We start from the raw sequence: 19,629 nt of genomic DNA, 5'->3' as shown, positions 1-19,629 counted from the left end.
TAAAATTATGAAATAACGTTTTGGCTTTAGTTTATTTCATAAATTGGGTAAGTGCGCATCCAGTGGATAATCGTGGTATTGCACATTAACATAAAAATTCATCAGGAACACATTTGTAATGCGGGGAAAGAGTTAAATACCACCAAATTGCACACAATGCAGTATGTGTATAGATATACAGTATATATAAAACATATAGCAGAGGTTTTCTGGACAGGACTTATCCTAGTCCCAAACTAAAATTCATGTTTGAGCTGCTTTAATTTGAAAAACACCTTGTTCTGATTAATTTTAACATATTTTGGTGACATTGTTTTGTTATAAGATGCACACCTGTATTGTTTTTTTGTAAGGTATGTTTGTAAAAACTTCTTAAATGACTTTATATAAATAAGGCCTAATTAAACTAATTCCTGTCCTTAAAACCACCCCATAAATATAAAATATATATTAATATACGTCATAATATATTTATAGTACAATTGTAAATATATATATAAAATATTAAATGAAAAAATAAATATATATGTATATATTTCTGTATATATATATATATATATATATATATATATATAAGTTCCGAAATTAACTAAATGATATGTATATATTATGTGTGTATGCAACATATAAAATATATATTAATATATGTCATAATATAAACAAATAGTACAATTGTAAATATATCTAAAATATTAAATAAATACATATAATAATATATATACCCTTATATATATATATATATACGCTGAAAAAAATTATTCATTGAATTTAATAATTTTTTTTTAAGGTAAGTGGTTGCAATCAATTTATTTAAGCTACATTTAAACAAAAGTTTTATATTTTATTTTACTTTACTAATTTTTTGTTTAAATGTAGCTTAAATAAATTGATTGCAACCACTTACCTTAAAAAAAATTATTAAATTCAATGAATAATTTTTTCCAGTGTATATACACACACACATAAGTTTCAACATAAACTACATTATATGTATATATTATGTGTGTATGCATATGGTCATATCAGATTTCTGTATGGGCTCCTAAGCCACCATGTGACATACGATAGCAGACATCGTCCACCGGCGCCCCCTCCAGCAATTTGGTTAAAGTAATAAGTGGTTTTAGGAGTCAAGGCTCATTTGCTGCCAGAAGAAATGAACCAGTGAAGCAGAAAGCTTTAAACCCATCTCAAGGGTCTGTTATGATGGGATGTCCTCATTCAATGCCAACAGTGCGTAACTTTCTCCTCTTTGTTCACAAGATGATTCATTTTGTGTTTTTCTTGTCCTTCTCTTTCTGTAGTCTCAGTCCCCAATACTAAACATGGAGCTGTCCACTAAAAGGGTAAGTGGAGCGCTGGGTCGCCACCATCAGGTCACAGACTTGAGAAAGTAGTGAGCAAGCACATCATGTTTCTTTCTTCAATGTCATTTATAGTGTTAGCCATTAAGCTTCATTTATACATGAACTATGAATCTTTAAAACAGCGGTCTTCAAACTTTTTCAGGCCAAGAACCCCACCATAGATAGACAGAAGGATCAGGGACCCCTGGTACATATGTATTAAATCAACAGCTGGTGTATGAATGTATACAGTTTATAAAGACAAAATCAAGCACAAAAATATTTCAGTAATGCATATAAGTTTATTCACCTCAAATAGTCAAGCTTCATATTTCTGCTCTTAAACCCTAGACAAATATATTTCTCACAAACATTAAATATAGATTAGATAGTTTATTAAAGCACTATTTTCAGGAATAATTTATTGTTAGACTGATCATACTGTATTTACATGTGTGTTTATTTATGTATTTTTTCTCCAGCAAGTGTTGTTTGTGAGCAGTGATGAAGGAGTCGTCCAGCTGCCCGTTCAGAGATGTGATCTGTATGGTAAAGGATGTGTAGACTGCTGTCTAGCTAGAGATCCATACTGTGCTTGGGACGGATCCTCTTGTACCAACTACTTATCCAGCAACAAAAGGTACGGCTTCATTTCCTAATGCATTCAGCACAGTGCGTGCATTCTTGGGAAACTGTTTCTTAATAATTTGACAATAATTTTTACTTGTCACTTATTAAATTAAATTAATTATTAAATTAACGTATTCATATATTATATTATATTATTATATTGTTTTCTATTATTTTATTATTTGTTAATAAATTAAATATTAAATTTATATATTATATTATTATTATATTGTATTACATTATTATATTAGTTATTAATAAATCAATTATTAAATTAATTTGTTAATATATTATATTATTATTCTATTTAATTATATTATATCATTATATTATTTATTAATAAATCAATTTAACATGTATTTATTAATATATTGTATTATTATTATTATTATTATTATATTGTATTATATTATTCTATTAGTTATTAATAAATAAATTATTAAATGAATGTTTTAATTATTATTATAATATATTTTATTATTATGTTATTTATTGATACATTAATTATTACATTTATTTATTATTATATAATATTATATATTATATTATATTATATTATATTATATTATATTATATTATATTATTAATGAATCCATTAATAAATTAATTTATTATTAATTATTATTATTATTATATTGTATTCTATTATTTATTAATAAACCAATTATTAAATGAGTTACGTTAGTTCACTGTGCATTAACAAATGTTAACAGTTACAACTTTTTATTTCATAAATGTATTAGCAAATTAACTAAGATAAATACATGTTTTATTAGTATTGTTCATTGTTGTGTCATGTGTGAGGGAGACAGAACCCATTTGTCCCAGAAAAAGGTACAAATGTTTAGACGGTACCTTATAAAAAGGTCCTAATTCCTGACATTTGGGAACAGATATGTATTTATGAGGCACCATATATATCCCTAAGGTACTAATGTGTACTTTTAAAAAACGTGCCACCCCAGTGACAACTTTGTCCCTTCTTGTACCTTACCTGAGTATAATTTTAAGAAATACAAACTTATTATAAAGTGGTACCAGATTTTTTCATTAAAAAGCCAGTATTCAAAACATAAGGTCTGCAAAATGTTGTTTTGCAACACATGCACATTTATGAAATGACAATAACAGTGCTGTCATTTTAAGTAATTTAGAGACATTAGATAAACATTTGTTGCCAGAGTTTAACCTGTAATATTACAACACAGCAAAAACAACGGTCAAATACAGTAATAAATCTAAGGTTGGGTCCGTAACATCCTCTTTTGGTCGGCAGGCGAGCCCGGAGACAGGATGTGAGGTATGGAGACCCCTGGAGCCAATGTCAGGACATGAAAGATGGTAATAAATGACTGACTGTAAACCTCTCTAACCTTCTTTAACTTTGATGATGCACAATAACTGTACACCATACTGTAAATTTCCTTGTTGCAATTAAGTTAATCAACTCGAAATTACAATTATTTAAACATTTTTGACTAGTGAGGAGTTGCTATAAATTATCAAATAAACTTGAAATAACTAAAGCTAATTGAACTTAATTTTTATTATTTATTGCAACACACTACTTGTCAAGAAAGTTGAAATGACTTGTAAATTTGAGTTGATTAAACTTAAAAATGTAGTTTACACATATACATTATTAATTAAATTGAATTTATGATAAATTAATATATCTTTTCCCATTTTCTAATAAAACATAAAACATCCTGTCAAAGGTTTCTCTAAAATGTAAGCGGCAATTGTTTAGTCAGCAGTTCATTTTACATGCTTCATTTTTATTGGTTCTTAACTTTACCCATTTTGTTTACAACTGGTAAACATCAAGTCTTGTTTTTTAAAGATGTTCTTTTAAAGGTCACTGTGTCTCTTACGTTCAGATCATGCTGATTTAAAGACGGTTTATGGCGTGGAGGGAAACTCAACCTTTCTGGAATGTGTTTCACGGTCACCACAGGCAACCATCAAGTGGATAAATCAGCCAAACCACAGCCAATACAGCAAAGAGGTCTGTTCACATCCTTTATTAAAAAGATTTACGCAATACTAAAATTATACAGGGGAAAATAACACATAAAGGATGAAGTACTCCAGCCTTAAAATGCTTCTCTATCTCTCAGTTGGTCACAGGTGAAGAAAACCTCATCCACATGCAGCGAGGGCTCCTCCTTCAGCGCGTAACTTCAGCCAACGCTGGCCTGTACCTCTGCGTAGCCTACGAACATTCATTCTCCCGCACGTTAGCCCGCTACGAACTGCACGTCATTCCCCAGAACCACATGTCAAGATCGCAAAACTCCCGGCCGGATGGAAACTACGCGGCCTCACCGCGGAGCTTCAAAGAACTTCATCTGATGGGCGTCAGCGGGCTAACGGCAGACGAGTACTGCGAACAGCTTTGGTACCGCGAAAAACGGCGACAGCAAAAACTTCGCACACTAAAGTGGAAGCAGGAGGCCGAAAACCGTAAAGCGAGAGTCAGGCGGCAGAATCCATCATATGAGCCTCTTGAATGAGGCCATACAGCAGACTTTTGATAAAAAGAGACAGTTTGACTATCAAGACAAAAAACAGCTTGTTTGTAGCTTCGACCAACAACAGCTAGCTACTGCTAACGTGATATGAAGCGGCTACAAACTATACTGTTTTACTTCTAATAGGATTAATCCTCACATATGTTTTAGCAAAGTTTTACTGTGATGTCTCAGAGTAATAACACTGCCTGTGATTTAGAAACTTTAGCGCAATATAACCAAAGTGCTGGTATGAATTTGCGCAGTCTGGTATTGGATCAGTACCTAAACAGATTTTGCGTACTTTGTATTATTCTCAATCTGTTTCTGTTGTTTATTAATTTTGTCTTCGTGTCCTCCTGGCAAGTTCGTACTTATGAGTTAGGAAGTAAATTTCTGAATTTGATCATAACAACAGAAGCGTTTGACAATGTGATATTTTGTTTTCTGACCTTATGGTGTAATGTGTGTTTTAGTGGGCTCTAGTGGTGAGATTGTGAATTGCAACCAACCTCAATTTTGATATGCAAAAATTGAGGACAAATACGTTGTTCTCTGAGTCATCTTATGCTGCGTTTACACCAGCCGTGTTTGAGGCGTCAAAATCGCGTGTAACGCATCTAGTTTGCTGCTTATACAGTTTGAATGCATTGGTTCACGCTCCTGATTGGTTAACACGTCAGCCACAAATTTGCGTCAAACGCAAAATGCATAAAAAGCACCATTCACATGTACCATGCCAGACGCTAAATTCGCAAAAACAATGCGCGCGAATGAGGCGGAATTGCGTCTACCGCGCCAAACGCCTCATCCGCGCTGTGAGCCCTCCAGACGTGCATCTTCACATTGACTTAAAATTGAAATCACTCACGCTTGACGCCTCTACCGCGGCTGGTGTAAACGCAGCATTAGGCTGTGTCTGAAACCTATATAGTAGGCAAAAAGAAGTAGGCGAGATGAGTAGTGTGTTCGAATTCATAGTGTTTGAAAAACAGTAGGCAAAAAGTACCCGGATGACCGACTACTTTCTGCAAGATCCCGAAGTATTCATTCGATGGACACTTGCTATCCCGTGAAGAAGACGACAAAGATGCGTTGTTTTATAAAAAAAATGGCCGAAAGGCTGAACAAATGTAATAGTTTTTGGCTATTATATGTGATCCCTGTCTGTGAAATCCAGTCTATGTCTCATACAGTAGCTTGGATTTTATGAGCTTAAAGGAGCATCAAAGTTTGATTTCACTTATTGATTTCAACATGATCTTTGACATGACTGTACTCGCCAATATAAATAACAATATGAATGTTATGTTTTTATGCAATGTCCTTTAGGATGATTTTATTTAGAAAACAGTAAATCAACAAATTGACTTTAGCTGGGCTTTCACAGACTGGGTCATGTATGTGGATGCTTGATTTGGTCAATGGATTGTAAAGACCTTCACTGTGCCCGGTGGTCCAACCGTACGAGCAGGTGCCTCCATGTACAGGGGAAGTTTGCCTAAACTTTCCTACACAACCCAGGACGTGCCCTTCATATGTTTCCTTCCTCTCCATGAACAATCTGTTTTGCTATTTCCTAAAAAACATCCTTGAGTAAATACTCTGCTTGTTTTACAACACTTTGCATGTTATTCTCTGGAGAAAAGCAATGTGTCATGTCAAAAAGATTCTGTGAGCTTGAATATATGCTTTTAGTCTGTTACTTTGTGTGTATTGTAGATGCATTTGTGTGTTAAGACATCTGGGAAAGATAAGAGAAATGGCCCTACAGATTCAGCAATACGCTTTATAAATTCCCTTAACTGGCCATGAAAATGACTTCCAGGATTTTTGTCTCTTTGTTCTTCTCTACTGCAGCCGCTGTCTCGCAGTTAAAGCCCAGATTGCTTTATTGTGGGATAGATGGATAAATATGTAAAGTGATATGTTTGATGTTGAAAGACTAACTGTATATCAGATGACAAAGATATCTAGTAGTACATGCAAAATCTTACTGTAAGTAGTATCTTCATGCAGACTTGGAACATTTTCGGGGTTGCATTTCACCCAGTAATCAAAAGATGGGTTTGTATGAAGAAAATGAGTTTATTTACATTTCTTTACTATTTTCTTTTTTGCATTCAGACATTATTTCATGATTAGCACATTTTCTTGTTACATTCTCATTAATGTAATACAATACTGTAAACAAACATTTATATTGCTATTTTATTATTCCTACTGTCTTTAATTTATGCTGATTTTAGTTAAAATAGTACATCAACCATTTATTACACTAATGAGAATAAAAAAATGAATATAGATGCATCAAAATGTACATTATGAAAAATAATGTACTCACTTTCATATTCATCTCTGGTTTTGGTTATACACGCACAATATCTCCTACTGTAGGAAAAGTTTGATACATTTTAGTACATTTATTGACTTGCAATTGTATATTTTACAATGTCAGTGAGCCTATGATAGCTGCAGATCACATGATCAAATGCATTTTACACTTATTATTTGTTATTTTGACTGAACAAATATATGGTCTTAATGCAAACAAGCTACATGGATTTACATTACAAAAAATAAGATTAATAAATGTGAGGACAGCTGTAGGCATCTAATTCTGTTTATAGACTGGTCTAAATGCCTGTATAACATGTATACTTTTTGTTTAAAGTTGTTTAAAGAGTCAGTTGTAAGATTTTTTTCAAGTTTGCAGTTAATTTGTTACAAAAAGATCTTTGTGATTGGGGTTAAACCTAAAATGCACAAGAGCTTCGCTTTGTTTTGTTGTTTTAGTATCCAATATTTGTTGATTTATTGTACAGCATCCTCTTGTATATTTTTTTCTGTGTCAGTTAATAAAGTGTTAAAAACAAATGAAATATTATTAGTTGTATTGTGCTGTGAAACATCAATGGCTCCCCCTATTGGACTACTTAGTGCACAAACACTTCTTAAAAGTCCCTGCGTCCCCTGTAATTTATTATTTGTTGGGATGTCAAAGTATTTGGTTTGGTAATTAGACATTACTTTATAAGCAGTACATTATTGGTTATAAAACATTTAGGTGAATATGCTATATGTATATATAAGGAATAATTGACTCTGGTCCTTTGAATTATAAGAAAATAATGCACACCCAAAGTGGTAATGCGGCACGATGCGAAGTGGGTGTGCATTATTTTAAAATAATTCAAAGGACTGGATTCAATTATTACGTTTATACCACGGTTACCAAAAATATTGCTCTGGCGCCAATTTTTAAGACATTTTAAAGGTAAGGTGTGCCCGTGGAACATTTCTCAGCCAATCAGAATCGAGCATTCAACAGCCCCGTGGTATAAATAATAATAGAGGATATTTATTGTTTCATATGAGACCTCAAAGTTCCTGTAGCATGCGGTCTATAATAAGGCATAAACTGGATTTATATGCAAATAAAACTTTGATAATCCAAAAAGGAAACGTTTATCCATGACAATGACCTTAAACAAAACAAGAAAACCACAAGCCTGTGAAACAAAGACCATTAAAAATCAGTGGCAAACATGGATGTAGTATACACACACAAGGACACAATTATAGGGTGAGAAACAAAAAGACTACAATGACCATGAATACAGGACTACAACTCAAAGTGAAAGACTTAGCTCAAACTGATTTTGCCAAGTGGTTGATGTCCTCAGGGCATCATATTGTGTTGACCCAAGGACAACATTTTTCTAAATAAAACCTAAACCCACCCCAAACCCCAACCCTAACCATAACCAAACCCTAAAATCAGAGGGACATGATAAGTGAAAAACAATGGTGTAGAAACAGTTTATCCTGGTTGTAAGCTTATTTCTGAAATCTGATTGGTTGATTGAAATGTTGTCCCAGGGTCAATATAATGTTGCCCTGAGGACATCAACCACTTGGCAAAATCAGGAGAGCCTAAAGGCTCAACGCTTAAACAAAACACAACACAGAACCCTTGCATAACCTTCCATCTTAAAGGGCAGCCCCTGAACCCCCTTTCTCCCAAAAAACAGAGGCCATGCATGGAACACGTGCTGTGGGAAAGAGTGGCCCGTGGACCAATGATGGAGGAGCAGGACATGGCATAATTTCTACAAAAATAATAATATTTTTTACAAAATATCTATTGTGCACTTGGTGCCCTCTGCTGCCCTCGCTGGTGGCATCCTTTTTGCACATTGGCATGATACGACAGGGCTCTGGAGAAGAAATGAGTCATGTGCAGCAGAGGGCAGAAGTGAGTGCTCAATGAGAATGCTATAAATGTAAATCATATGGTTTTAACTTTATATTTAACTTGGCTAATTAGTAAAAACATATAGGGCTGGTTTCTCGGACAGGGATTAGCTTAAGCCAGAACTAGGCCTTAGTTAAAATTAGGATATTTAAGTCATTTTTAAAAGCATAAGAGAGACACAACACTTGCACTGATATATTTTATATTTTAAGATACTGTATGTCAGAGCAAGTTGTTTTCGATTAAGACAACACTAACACACTTTTAAGTTAGTCTGGGACTAGACTTAAGTCCTGTCTGGGAAACCGCCATATGCATTACATGTTTTTTTATAAGGTTGTTCCTTTAGAAATTAACTATGTTAAATGAATATTGTAAAGTTTCATTGACATCGTCCTGTATTACTTTAATCTGTACTTCTTCAATGTTTATTACAATTGTTATTTATCAATGTTTACACAAGAAGTAATAGAAATATCCAGATATATAAACATGTTATAAAGGTATATGCAGGGTGGTCGTAGAGAAACTTCATCTATGGCACGCTAACTCTTCTGTGTGGTTGTGGTGTGGAGGCTTTTTGTCTAAAGCTCAGCTCTGTTTCCACTAAGAGGAAGAGATGTTTTCTGGGTCACGGCGTAGACGATGTTTGTGTATCTTCATTATAACAAATAGCTCACACAGCTTTAGTTTTATACAGCTGAAATTGTTTATAAAGTGTATTAATCTTAAAGGTTGGGTTCAGTTTACTAGTCAAGAGATGTGTCATTCCCTCATAGATCTAAACAAGTGATAACAAGCCACAGAGGTTTAAAATTAATATAGTAGTAAGAGACGGTGTGGTCATGAGATGATCCTGATATAGAGATTTACTAATGCAAACGGAAGTTAGCTGGTCCTCAAATGTTATGCTCTTAAAGTAGTGCTAGCGAGTAGTTTCAAGTTGTGAATATAAAAATTACAATTTATAAAATAAATATTCACTAGTAAAACATTTGAATCTGTGTTATACTGTAATGTGACTGTGATGATACCATGCATTATATTGAATATTACAGTGACATGTTTTTAAAAAAAATTGTTGAGTACATATTGTATAATTTTTCAGATGAAAGATGAGGATTACAAATAAAATGTCTTTATTATATAAAAATGTTTGCTCTTTCTGTTCAAAAGATTCAGATTAAATTGTCTCATGCTCCACAATACAAGACAGCTCATGCAGTATATTCACACGTGGTAAAATAAGGAACTGTGGAGGTACAATTTTGTTCTTAGAGAAACAAAATATTTAAATATATAATTTAGTCTAATCTTTAGTTTACCTTTAGGGTATCGTGCAACATGACAAATTGTGGATTTATGTCATTTTCTTTAAGGCATGCAGAAAGTCATGTTTAAATAACCTGAATAAGACTCGGAGATTCAGATTCACTGCTGTGCTAAAACTCAACTATAGAGAACCTAAATAAACTTCAAAGAAACCTCGAAGTATCACCTGGCTTAAATGGTCTGCGGGTGAGAACAAAAATTCTGCCTAAATATCTGTTTTATAATTTAAGTTATTTTATCAAAGTACACATAATGTATAAAGACAGTTAATGGATATTATTGTATCTGTTTGTACATGACAGTTTTAATGTGCTGAAGTTAATTTGTTTATGCATTTCAATAGAGATGAGTCTTGCAAGACCATGTGCATCAGACCATGGGGGTGGAGGGTGGTGGGAGGCTGGGGTTTGTACTACATGTCCAAAAATACTAAATATGAAAAGTCTGAATGTTTCATTTCCTTTATATGTTCCGTATTAGAAAATGATACCTGACTGAAAGCAAGCCTAATAATATTTAATCTTTTAACAAGTTAAATTTATTTTCTGAAAACGTGCTTTACATTCTACTAAACATGCTGTATTCAAAAATATGTAATCTAAAAAATAATATTTTAATGCACAAACAATAGTATGACCATAAGAGTGTTGTGCTTTTGTTTAACGGATTCATGAGACTTTGCTTTATATTTTAGAAGAGACCTTTGATTTTTGACTGCGTTTTTAAATCTAGAGAAAAGGGCACACGTGCACACAAACACACAGAGCATCGTTGCAAAAAGCAAACTGCTGTGCCCCTCGGTTTCCATCTGAGGTTTAGACAACTGAGATGCACAAATGTTTACCAGTATAAAAAACACTGCAGTTGGTTCAAGGTTAAACCTCTAGGCTTCTTAAAGGTGAGAATCTTAAGTCACTGGTTACCAATGGAATCCTTTTTCTGGTTTTACCATGCTGTGTAACCTTTGCATACACTTTCTTTCTGTTTTTTTTTCCTTAAATTTACTTAAACACATTAAGATTGTAAAAAGCAATATAATTAGAGAAAGACCAAAAGTATTGTTAGATTTCTTCAAGGTGCATTATTGTACATGTAAAAAATACCTTTTTTTTGCTGCCTTAAAAGAATTTTGTTGAATCAACTCAGATTTACAAGTCATTTCAACTTACTATTATTTATCTTGACTAGAGATAAGTTGTTATAACAACAGGTGAGTTGTTATAACTTATAAAATTAAGTTGAATTTTCTCAACTATATTTTATAAATTGTGACAACTCATCTCTGTTGACATGACTTGGAAATCTGAGTTGATTTAACAAAAAAAGTATTTTTACAGTGTAGTTAATGCAAATTATAGCTATAAACCAAATCAAGGGCTACCCTTAAATATGATTGATAACCAATGAACAGTTTATCATTGATATTTACTTCTGGCAATGATGCTTAAATTAATGAAAAAAAAATGATATTTAAAAATTGCCGTCAAAGAGAGGAAGTTAAACTCACATTCAATGCTGAAAGGAAATGTTTTTACTGACCATCGACACTTACATTTTCTTCTAATAAATTGGAAGATGAAGATTTATGTTATGACAACACATAAAAACATACATTAAAATAAATGTCATCGACCAAACAGCAACGTAGCACTTCTCACTTTAAGTCTGTTAAAACACTTTATTAACCAAACACTAGATAAGCATCAGTAACACATCCCAGTCACAACATCTCCATTAGTTACAGACTAACAAGATAACCCAACATATAGACATTTCACTTAGCTTTGTGTCATACACAGAACCACTTTCAACCAACACTGAGAACTAATGGATTGTAAAGTATATGATGAAATCGCAAGGATTTTTTGCTATTGCTAACTTCATATGCAGACTTCTGAGTGAAGGTTAAGCTTAAATAGTGAGCGCCAACCCATAACAGCCAGCAGCTATTTGTGGTCAGTTGTTGCACAGTGTTGCCAACATCATGAAAAAAATTATTTGCAAGATGTTTCTCAGTATGTATATAGTCTTGCTCTTCACATAGGTCCTATAGGCTTTCTTGTCCATACAACTCTATAGGTCACTGGACATGTGTTACAATTTTCAACACATTACATTTAGAAGATGAATGTAATCTCTTCTTCATCCAGATCACAGTTTATAGTCACATTTTGTCCCAAATCTGTTAGATAATCTATTGGAGTTTCTGCAGCTTAACATGAATAGAGAAGAAACACTGCCAGGTGTTTACTGGTGTTGACTGTTTCAGAAATGAAGTATAAACGAGGATTTTTTTAATTTTATAATGCAATTTTACTAATATAAACATGGGCCTAAAAGATCCCATTTAAGGCTGGACACTTACCATGTGACCAAACCCAATGTCACAGTCCCAGTTTAATCCTGCCTGTCTGTTCCTCTTTTTTTCTAGTTCTCATCCACATTGATTCCCAGACCATCTTTTTAGAGTAAAGACCATCCCTGCATCCAGGTCACATGACAACGCAAAATGTCAGATTTAGTTTGTCTGGAATGTATAAATAACCACACATACTAGAATGCATTAATATAAAATTTGCTGTAATTATGCAGCTGGTTGCCAGTAACTTACTGTAGATGATAAAGACTGAAAATGTTTCATGTTCATTTAACTTTGAACAAACTGTTGCCAGTAAATAGCATAAATGTAAAATCTACAGTAAGTTACTGGCAACCAGCTGATAGATTTTTTTTTACAGCGTACTGTTATAGTACGGGAACTCAGACGCAGCCCATAGTCAGCCTACACAGTGCTGGATATTTGAAATAATATGCATGAATATTGAAACGAGTGAAGACATTTTAAGCAGCCAAAATAAATAATATTTTGGAAATCTTAAAAGAGATATTTTGCAAGGGGAATTTTAGATTTAGAAAAAAACCCTTCTAAGAACTTCCCTTTGGGTTAAGACACAATTTGCAGAAGTAAAAAATTAAAAATAAAGACACCACCAGCTGTTTACATATTTTCCACCAAACATTTCTAAAGATAGATTTATTATGAGACACAAGTGAGAAATGAAAGACAAATGACACAGTATACTAAAAGGTAAAAATATTTTTTATGTTATCTATGTAACAATGTAATCTGGTTATTGTTTTATGAGCTAAATCCGTCAGCAGTTTATAGATAAATGTCGCATAACAATTCTGAGTTGTATTGACAACAAGAAACTTTAAAAATGTCCTGTTTTCTATATTAATGACTGAAATGTTACTTTATACACCAGGTTTACTTGATAAGTCATTAACCATACACTCAAAAAAATTGTTTGTTCAATCAACATAATTGAATTAAGGAAAACTTTTCCACGAAATTAGATTAGGCTTGTACAACAAGAATACAATAAGTTAATTTAAACAAATAATCTTTTGTTGCACCAACTTAATAAATATATTTATATTGGTCATAAAAATATCCTGTTCAATAAACTAAATTCAGTTAAGGAAAACTTTTCCACGTAATTATTTCTGGTCTGTTCAACAAAAACAAAACAAGTTCATTCAAGCAAAAAAGTCTAGTTAAACCAATTGTCAGTTTCTATATAATACTAATTAGCATAAGCACACGTTAGCATGCTAATGACACATTGGATGAACATGTGAAAAGAGACTGATCTTCAAACAGTCATTAACACAGTTAGTGCTTTTTAAAATAAGTACGTATGTCACATCCACAACTTAACCACAAGCGCCACTCTTCTGTACGATGGTAACCAAACAATTCGTAAAAATATAACACAAAATCTTCTAAATCAATAAGATAAACCAACATTAAACACTATAAAGTCTTTCTCTTTACCTAAAAATGCATAAAATAACACTTAATTTTAAAAAAATACTCTCCAAAGGCAGTTGCATGCAAAGCATGCTGGGAAATACAGATTCACGGCCCAGTAAGTAATAGCAACAAAAATCATTAATGTGGTCCCAATATAAAATTATTGAGTTCATGTAATTTTTTTAAATTTAAGCAGATTGAACATTATAAAAATAGGTTGAGACAAAAAAATAAAAAATTGTGTTGTATTAACTTGTTTCATTTAAGTAAATTAAACAAGGTGCAAAAATATTTTTTTTGAGTGTATAAAAGTTTAATGGTTTTAATCCGTTTTAAATATTAAATGGACCATTTAATAATCCTGTACTGTACAAGATGAATATGAGATCATTTATATTACTTTTGATCTTGGCAGGTTTAAAGCAGCATATGTGCTGTTTTCTTGACTGGGACGATTATTTTTACGCAGTTTAGAAAAATCCACAGCGACATACTGAAAGAGTAACAGAGGAAACAATATTAGCATTTAAACTGCAGTTGTTCCTGAAAAAAATAATCCATCCATACACTGTTAAAAATATCTGTAGAAATTACAGTAATACTGGCAGCTGTTTTCCAGTAACTTACTGTAGATTTAAATGGGTTATTTACTGGCAGTTTGTTCAAAGTTAAATGAACATTAAACATTAAAGATAAGTTTTTATCTTTACAGAATAAAACTAAAATAGCAACATCATGCAAAGCATTCTGGGATTCAGAAATCCTTATCAACCCTTTCGTTTTTTCCTTCAGATTTTGGTTCCCAGAATGCTTTGCATGAGGCTGTAATTTAAGTTTTATTCTGTTAAGATAAAAAATTGTTAATGTTTAATGTTCATGTAACTTTGAACAAACTGTCGCCAGTAAATAACATCAATGTAAATTTACATTAAGTTACTGCCAAAAAGCTGCATAACAGCAATTTTTTACAGTGTAGATTTAGTTTGATGGAGTAATAATAAAAGATCCTGTAATGTTTCACCTGTAGTTGATCTGGGTCTTGATGCTGTTCAAGAACTTGTGTCTGCTGTAGATTATTGTTATGAAGTTGTCCTGAACTCTTTCTAGATTTCTTCCAGCATCCATTATCAACAACATAAACCTTTAACAGTCCTAATGGCACAGTGACACAATATTTGTGTAGATACATTACATGCACATAGCTTTATGTCTTTATTTTATTATAAACTTATTTTTTGTATTACTGGTCATCAGTTTTCACCAGTTTGACTGCATAGGTAATTAAAAAGAAAAAAAATCATTATTTCAGGTTATGTCAGCTACTCTTCACTGAAAGGTATAGCTTAGGCTATATTAATGCACTTACAGTGTAATCTTATTCATGCTTGCAAATTCATGTTTTTGCCAATTCAGAACACTAACATGTTGTTAAATAAGAAAGGCTATTCATTTATTTTGCATTCAGAGAACAAATACATACCAAACAACAACATATGGACACATGTCTAAGTTAGTAGATTTTTATTGCGACCTCATCTGTTTACTGGTGAACAGCATCAGGCTGTATTTTCTAGAAGTGCTATTATTCTACAGAAAACCCTTTTATTTAATAATAAAGCATCACTCACCTATGATTGTAATGATCAGAACACCATTCAGCACACCAGATATGACAGTGAAAGTTATCCATGTCTTGTTTGTAATTGGCTCTACAGCGGTGTTATTTGTGCAGTTGTGAGTTGTGCTAAACTCACTTTGTTGAGTTGTTTCTGTAAATAAAGTTTGCACACTCTGTTATGGTAACATCTGTCACTCTTTTAGGACAATAATTGATTGCATAAAACTGAGTTAAATATTTATAACACATTAATCTGTTGGTTGACCAACCAAGCCCAATAAAGTTTTTAAAATTGTCTAAAAAGTAAATTATTAAAATGAACACTGTTAAACAATATGCTATATTGTAATATGTTAATTATAAATATACTGGAATAAATGTGCTTACCAATGATGTTCAGTCTTGTGCTGTTACTGAGTTTTGGAGGTGTATCTGTGTTCATACAGTAATAAACTCCTAACTCATCTACAGTAATATTATATATCACCAGACGGTGTTTAGATTGTACTGAATATTTGTTTTTAAATGTTTTATTTAAGTAAAAAGCAGATGTTGGGTTTGAGAATGAGCGCAGTATCACTGTATGAGAATCTGATTGTTTCAGTAAAATCCAATAAACATCATTTGAGTCCAGATCACAGTTTATAGTCACATTTTGTCCCAAATCTGTAAGTTGATCTAAACTCACTGCAGCTTGACACAACATTAACACATCTATAAGAGAAAAATATTACAAACTTCAAAGTGATAACATTACAATGTATGACACAATAACAAGCACATTTACGAAACATACAAATATTTAAAACATATAATAAACTCACAAAGCTGAATAAGAATAATCCTCATATTGTTGACTTGGTTAAAACATTTACGTAAAGAAACCTGCACACAGCTTTTAATTGAACTCTGCTGCAGCGCTCTGACACAAAGACAGGAAATAGTTTTTCATTTTAAAGTGGAGGAGGTCTCAGAAGTTTGCCCTGACCACACTATACTCTCTTTTCACATATAGGATGCCCATAAAATTTACCATTGATCAATTATTTCACTTTTATACTTTTTACCTGTCCAGTGTTGTTATGTAACCTCTGATACTGTTCATTTGAAATTTCCATGATAATTGCATTAATACTCTTCTTAATGGAGACCTTTAATTTTAAAGTACAATAATTTATACAATAATACAAAACAACACTATATAACTCATGTATACTATAATAATATCCAAGACCATTCACAAAGATTGTGGTGCAAATGACTCCTTCAACATGATGCCCAGATGTCTGACCAACAACCACCGACCGCCTCCTGTTTAATTTACCCGTATTCATTTATTTGTAATGTTTTAATTCCTATAAAATTAGAAAATTAAATAATCTAATATATAGTATATCCTCTACAGAATCAGCCATGTCTGTCTCAAGCTTTTTTCCCTCATAGGACTTCCTGATTAAATATTTTTTTTTCTCCTAGGAGTTTTTTAACCCCTAGGGAGTCAGCTGACATTGGCCTAACTTAGCACTCTCTTCTATACGTTACATTATTACTACACTCGCTAGTACGGTTTAATCTTAGCCACTGTAATCTGCTTCCAATTTTTTTCCTGCTTTTATTAATGTAAAACTGCTTTGAAACAATGAAACAATTGTAAAAAGTGCTATATAAAATAAAATTTAACATTCATATGAGCACACAGTGTGCAGTGTTTGCCCTTTTAGATCACTGTGACCCACACATTGTGACAACATTATGAGGATCTTCTGGGCTCATGGTGACTTCACTGAGAGATCAAATGGTTGCCTGAAAAGTCATCTACAGATTTTGGCAGTATAGCATTCAAAACACCCCACCTGGACTTTTCTTTTTTCTCCCTGGGGTCAGGGTTAGACCGTTTGTTTTTGGTTTTCCCCTGCTGGTACACCTCAAATATATATTTTTCGGTGAAATCAATTTAATACATTTTTGTTCTTTATTATTTAATATTTTCTAATGTAGGGCTTTTAATGGTTTTATGTCATTTTAATTCAAGATTCAGGATTCTTGAAAGCTTTATTGTCATATAAAGCAGTGAGGAAATCACGTTTTCTGACATTGCTGTCCACAATGAATGTCAGGACTGTATACATACACAAACTGCACACGCATACATACATACAATGTAAGAAACATAATAATAAAAACTGACTCTGTATATCTTTATATGCAAGTATAGAGTGGAAATGTAGAATATGTCAAATATAAATATAATATCTATTAGCAAATGTACAGTATGAACTAATATGCAAAAAAAGTAGTGCAGTAATTTACAAATACGTGCAAATACAATATAACAATGGCATCAATAACATTAACAGATGTGCAAAAATTGAGATGAGATTACATAGTAGCAGTATATAATAGCAGCAATAACATTACACTGTTCAAATGAGTTGAAACAGTTGTACTGACTATTCTCTAAAATGGGTGGTCTACTAGTTGTTTAAAGCAACACTAATGACTTATTGCTCTTTGCTCCCCCTACAGGTTAGAAGCGTAATTGTTCATTACCACTGTGGTAAATACTGCAGCATAGCTGGCTCTGATTGGATTTGTAGGTCTGCCGTAAAGCAAGTTTTTGTAGTTTTCACTCGAACTACAGTACCACTACCCGACGGTTGGAAACTTCATTAGTGCGGTTTTGGCCGATAGAGGGCTGCAAAGCGAATGTGAAAGTGTTATTCACCCTGTTGTGAGTGGATGAACCACTGAAACTTTTTGGAAACGTTATTTTAAGGTAAAATAAACTCTTTGGTGTTGCTTTAAGAGTCTAATAGCTGAGGGCAAGATGTTCCTTAGTCTGGAAGTCATGCAATTTACACTCCTGTACCTCCGTCCTGTGGGTAGGAGTGTGAACAGTCCGTGTTGGGGGTGTGTAAGGTCTTTAATGATGGATGCAGCTCTTCTTTGGAGTCTGCCATGGTAAATGGTCTGCAGAAAGGGCAGTGGAGTCCTGATGAATAAATGCAATAAATATGATAATTTTGAATATTATTGAAAATAACATACTTTTTCACAAACAATACCTTACAACAAACAATTTGTATAGTTTCTTCAATTGATGCAGTATATCAGGTTAAAAAAAAATATATATATTTAAATTCTGCCATCTAGTGGAAGTAAAAGAGAAACACATGCAACCCTAATGGTGTGAACACTTGCCTGACTGTAAAACTCTCTGTACAGTAGAGACTTGTATACAAGTCACTTTATATAAGTGATGCAAAAATGGACCATATATATATTATATATATATTTCATGTGATTTTTATTCATAATGTTCTGGGTGGCCTGTTCCTGTTTGCTTCACTTGCGTTACTGTATCATTTTCTATATCATCTCTCTTTGTTGTGTTCTACATAATGGCTGAGTAAATGGACAATTATCTGTTAAACATCCCAGATGCCGACTTTGAAGCGAATTTGCCACGGAATCACTATCTGGGATGCAACAATGTTTGGCATAATTTTTATGTTTAGCAGCCGATCTGTAGTTAAGATGGTATATACAACACATTTTACACAGAGTAATGTTAGCTAATTTTTTGATATGCTTTAGCTATGAACTAAGGTAATCTTCTTGTTCTTTATTTTGTTTGTTATCAGAAATAAACTACTCTAAAAGGACTTTGTTGTTATTGATTCTTTTGGGAAGTTTACAGGAAGCTACGTGTGTTCCACGAAAACCGTTTGTTTATGTTGTTAATGCTGAAGCTGTCTTTATAAACCCTCCCTGCATCCCAATTTGCATACTATCAGTATAAGTTGAAATTAGAATTGGTATATACCATCTCTTTTAAAGCAACACTAATGACTTATTGCTCTTTGCTCCCCCTACAGGTTAGAAGCGTAATTGTTCATTACCACTGTGGTAAATACTGCAGCATAGCTGGCTCTGATTGGATTGTAGGTGTGCCGTAAAGCAAGTTTTTGTAGTTTTCACTCGAACTACAGGACCACTACCCGACGGTTGGAAACTTCTTTAGTGCGGTTTTGGCCGATAGAGGGCTGCAAAGCGAATGTGAAAGTGTTATTCACCCTGTTGTGAGTGGATGAACCACTGAAACTTTTTTG

The 19,629-nt window shown here is 32.9% G+C and overlaps 1 protein-coding gene and 2 long non-coding RNA genes across 3 annotated transcripts in view; 1 reads left to right on the top strand and 2 right to left on the bottom strand.

Annotated features, from left to right (window-relative positions):
• Positions 1-6,157, top strand: part of LOC135741142 (semaphorin-3D) — a 73,875-nt gene extending 67,718 nt beyond the window's left edge. Inside the window, exons 14-18 of the mRNA XM_065259788.1 lie at positions 1,305-1,346; positions 1,829-1,986; positions 3,253-3,317; positions 3,857-3,984; positions 4,097-6,157. Coding sequence (XP_065115860.1) covers positions 1,305-1,346; positions 1,829-1,986; positions 3,253-3,317; positions 3,857-3,984; positions 4,097-4,492 — 789 coding nt within the window. The 3' untranslated portion in view covers positions 4,493-6,157. The remainder of the gene's footprint in view (positions 1-1,304; positions 1,347-1,828; positions 1,987-3,252; positions 3,318-3,856; positions 3,985-4,096) is intronic.
• A 7,211-nt stretch (positions 6,158-13,368) lies between these two features.
• LOC135741252 (uncharacterized) lies at positions 13,369-16,225 on the bottom strand. The gene is made up of 4 exons (XR_010529399.2): positions 15,905-16,225; positions 15,528-15,668; positions 14,921-15,051; positions 13,369-14,392 (listed from the first exon to the last, which is right to left on the bottom strand). It is a non-coding gene; the product is annotated as an uncharacterized lncRNA (long non-coding RNA).
• Positions 16,226-17,860: 1,635 nt separating this feature from the next.
• Positions 17,861-19,629, bottom strand: part of LOC135741251 (uncharacterized) — a 29,085-nt gene continuing 27,316 nt past the window's right edge. Inside the window, exon 4 of the long non-coding RNA XR_010529398.1 lies at positions 17,861-18,509. This is a non-coding gene — a long non-coding RNA (uncharacterized lncRNA). The remainder of the gene's footprint in view (positions 18,510-19,629) is intronic.

Source organism: Paramisgurnus dabryanus, chromosome 24, assembly GCF_030506205.2.
Source record: "Paramisgurnus dabryanus chromosome 24, PD_genome_1.1, whole genome shotgun sequence".
NCBI classification, from domain to species: domain Eukaryota; kingdom Metazoa; phylum Chordata; class Actinopteri; order Cypriniformes; family Cobitidae; genus Paramisgurnus; species Paramisgurnus dabryanus.
The sequence above is the reverse complement of the archived record's forward strand: the minus strand, read 5'-3'. Positions and strand labels throughout refer to the sequence as shown.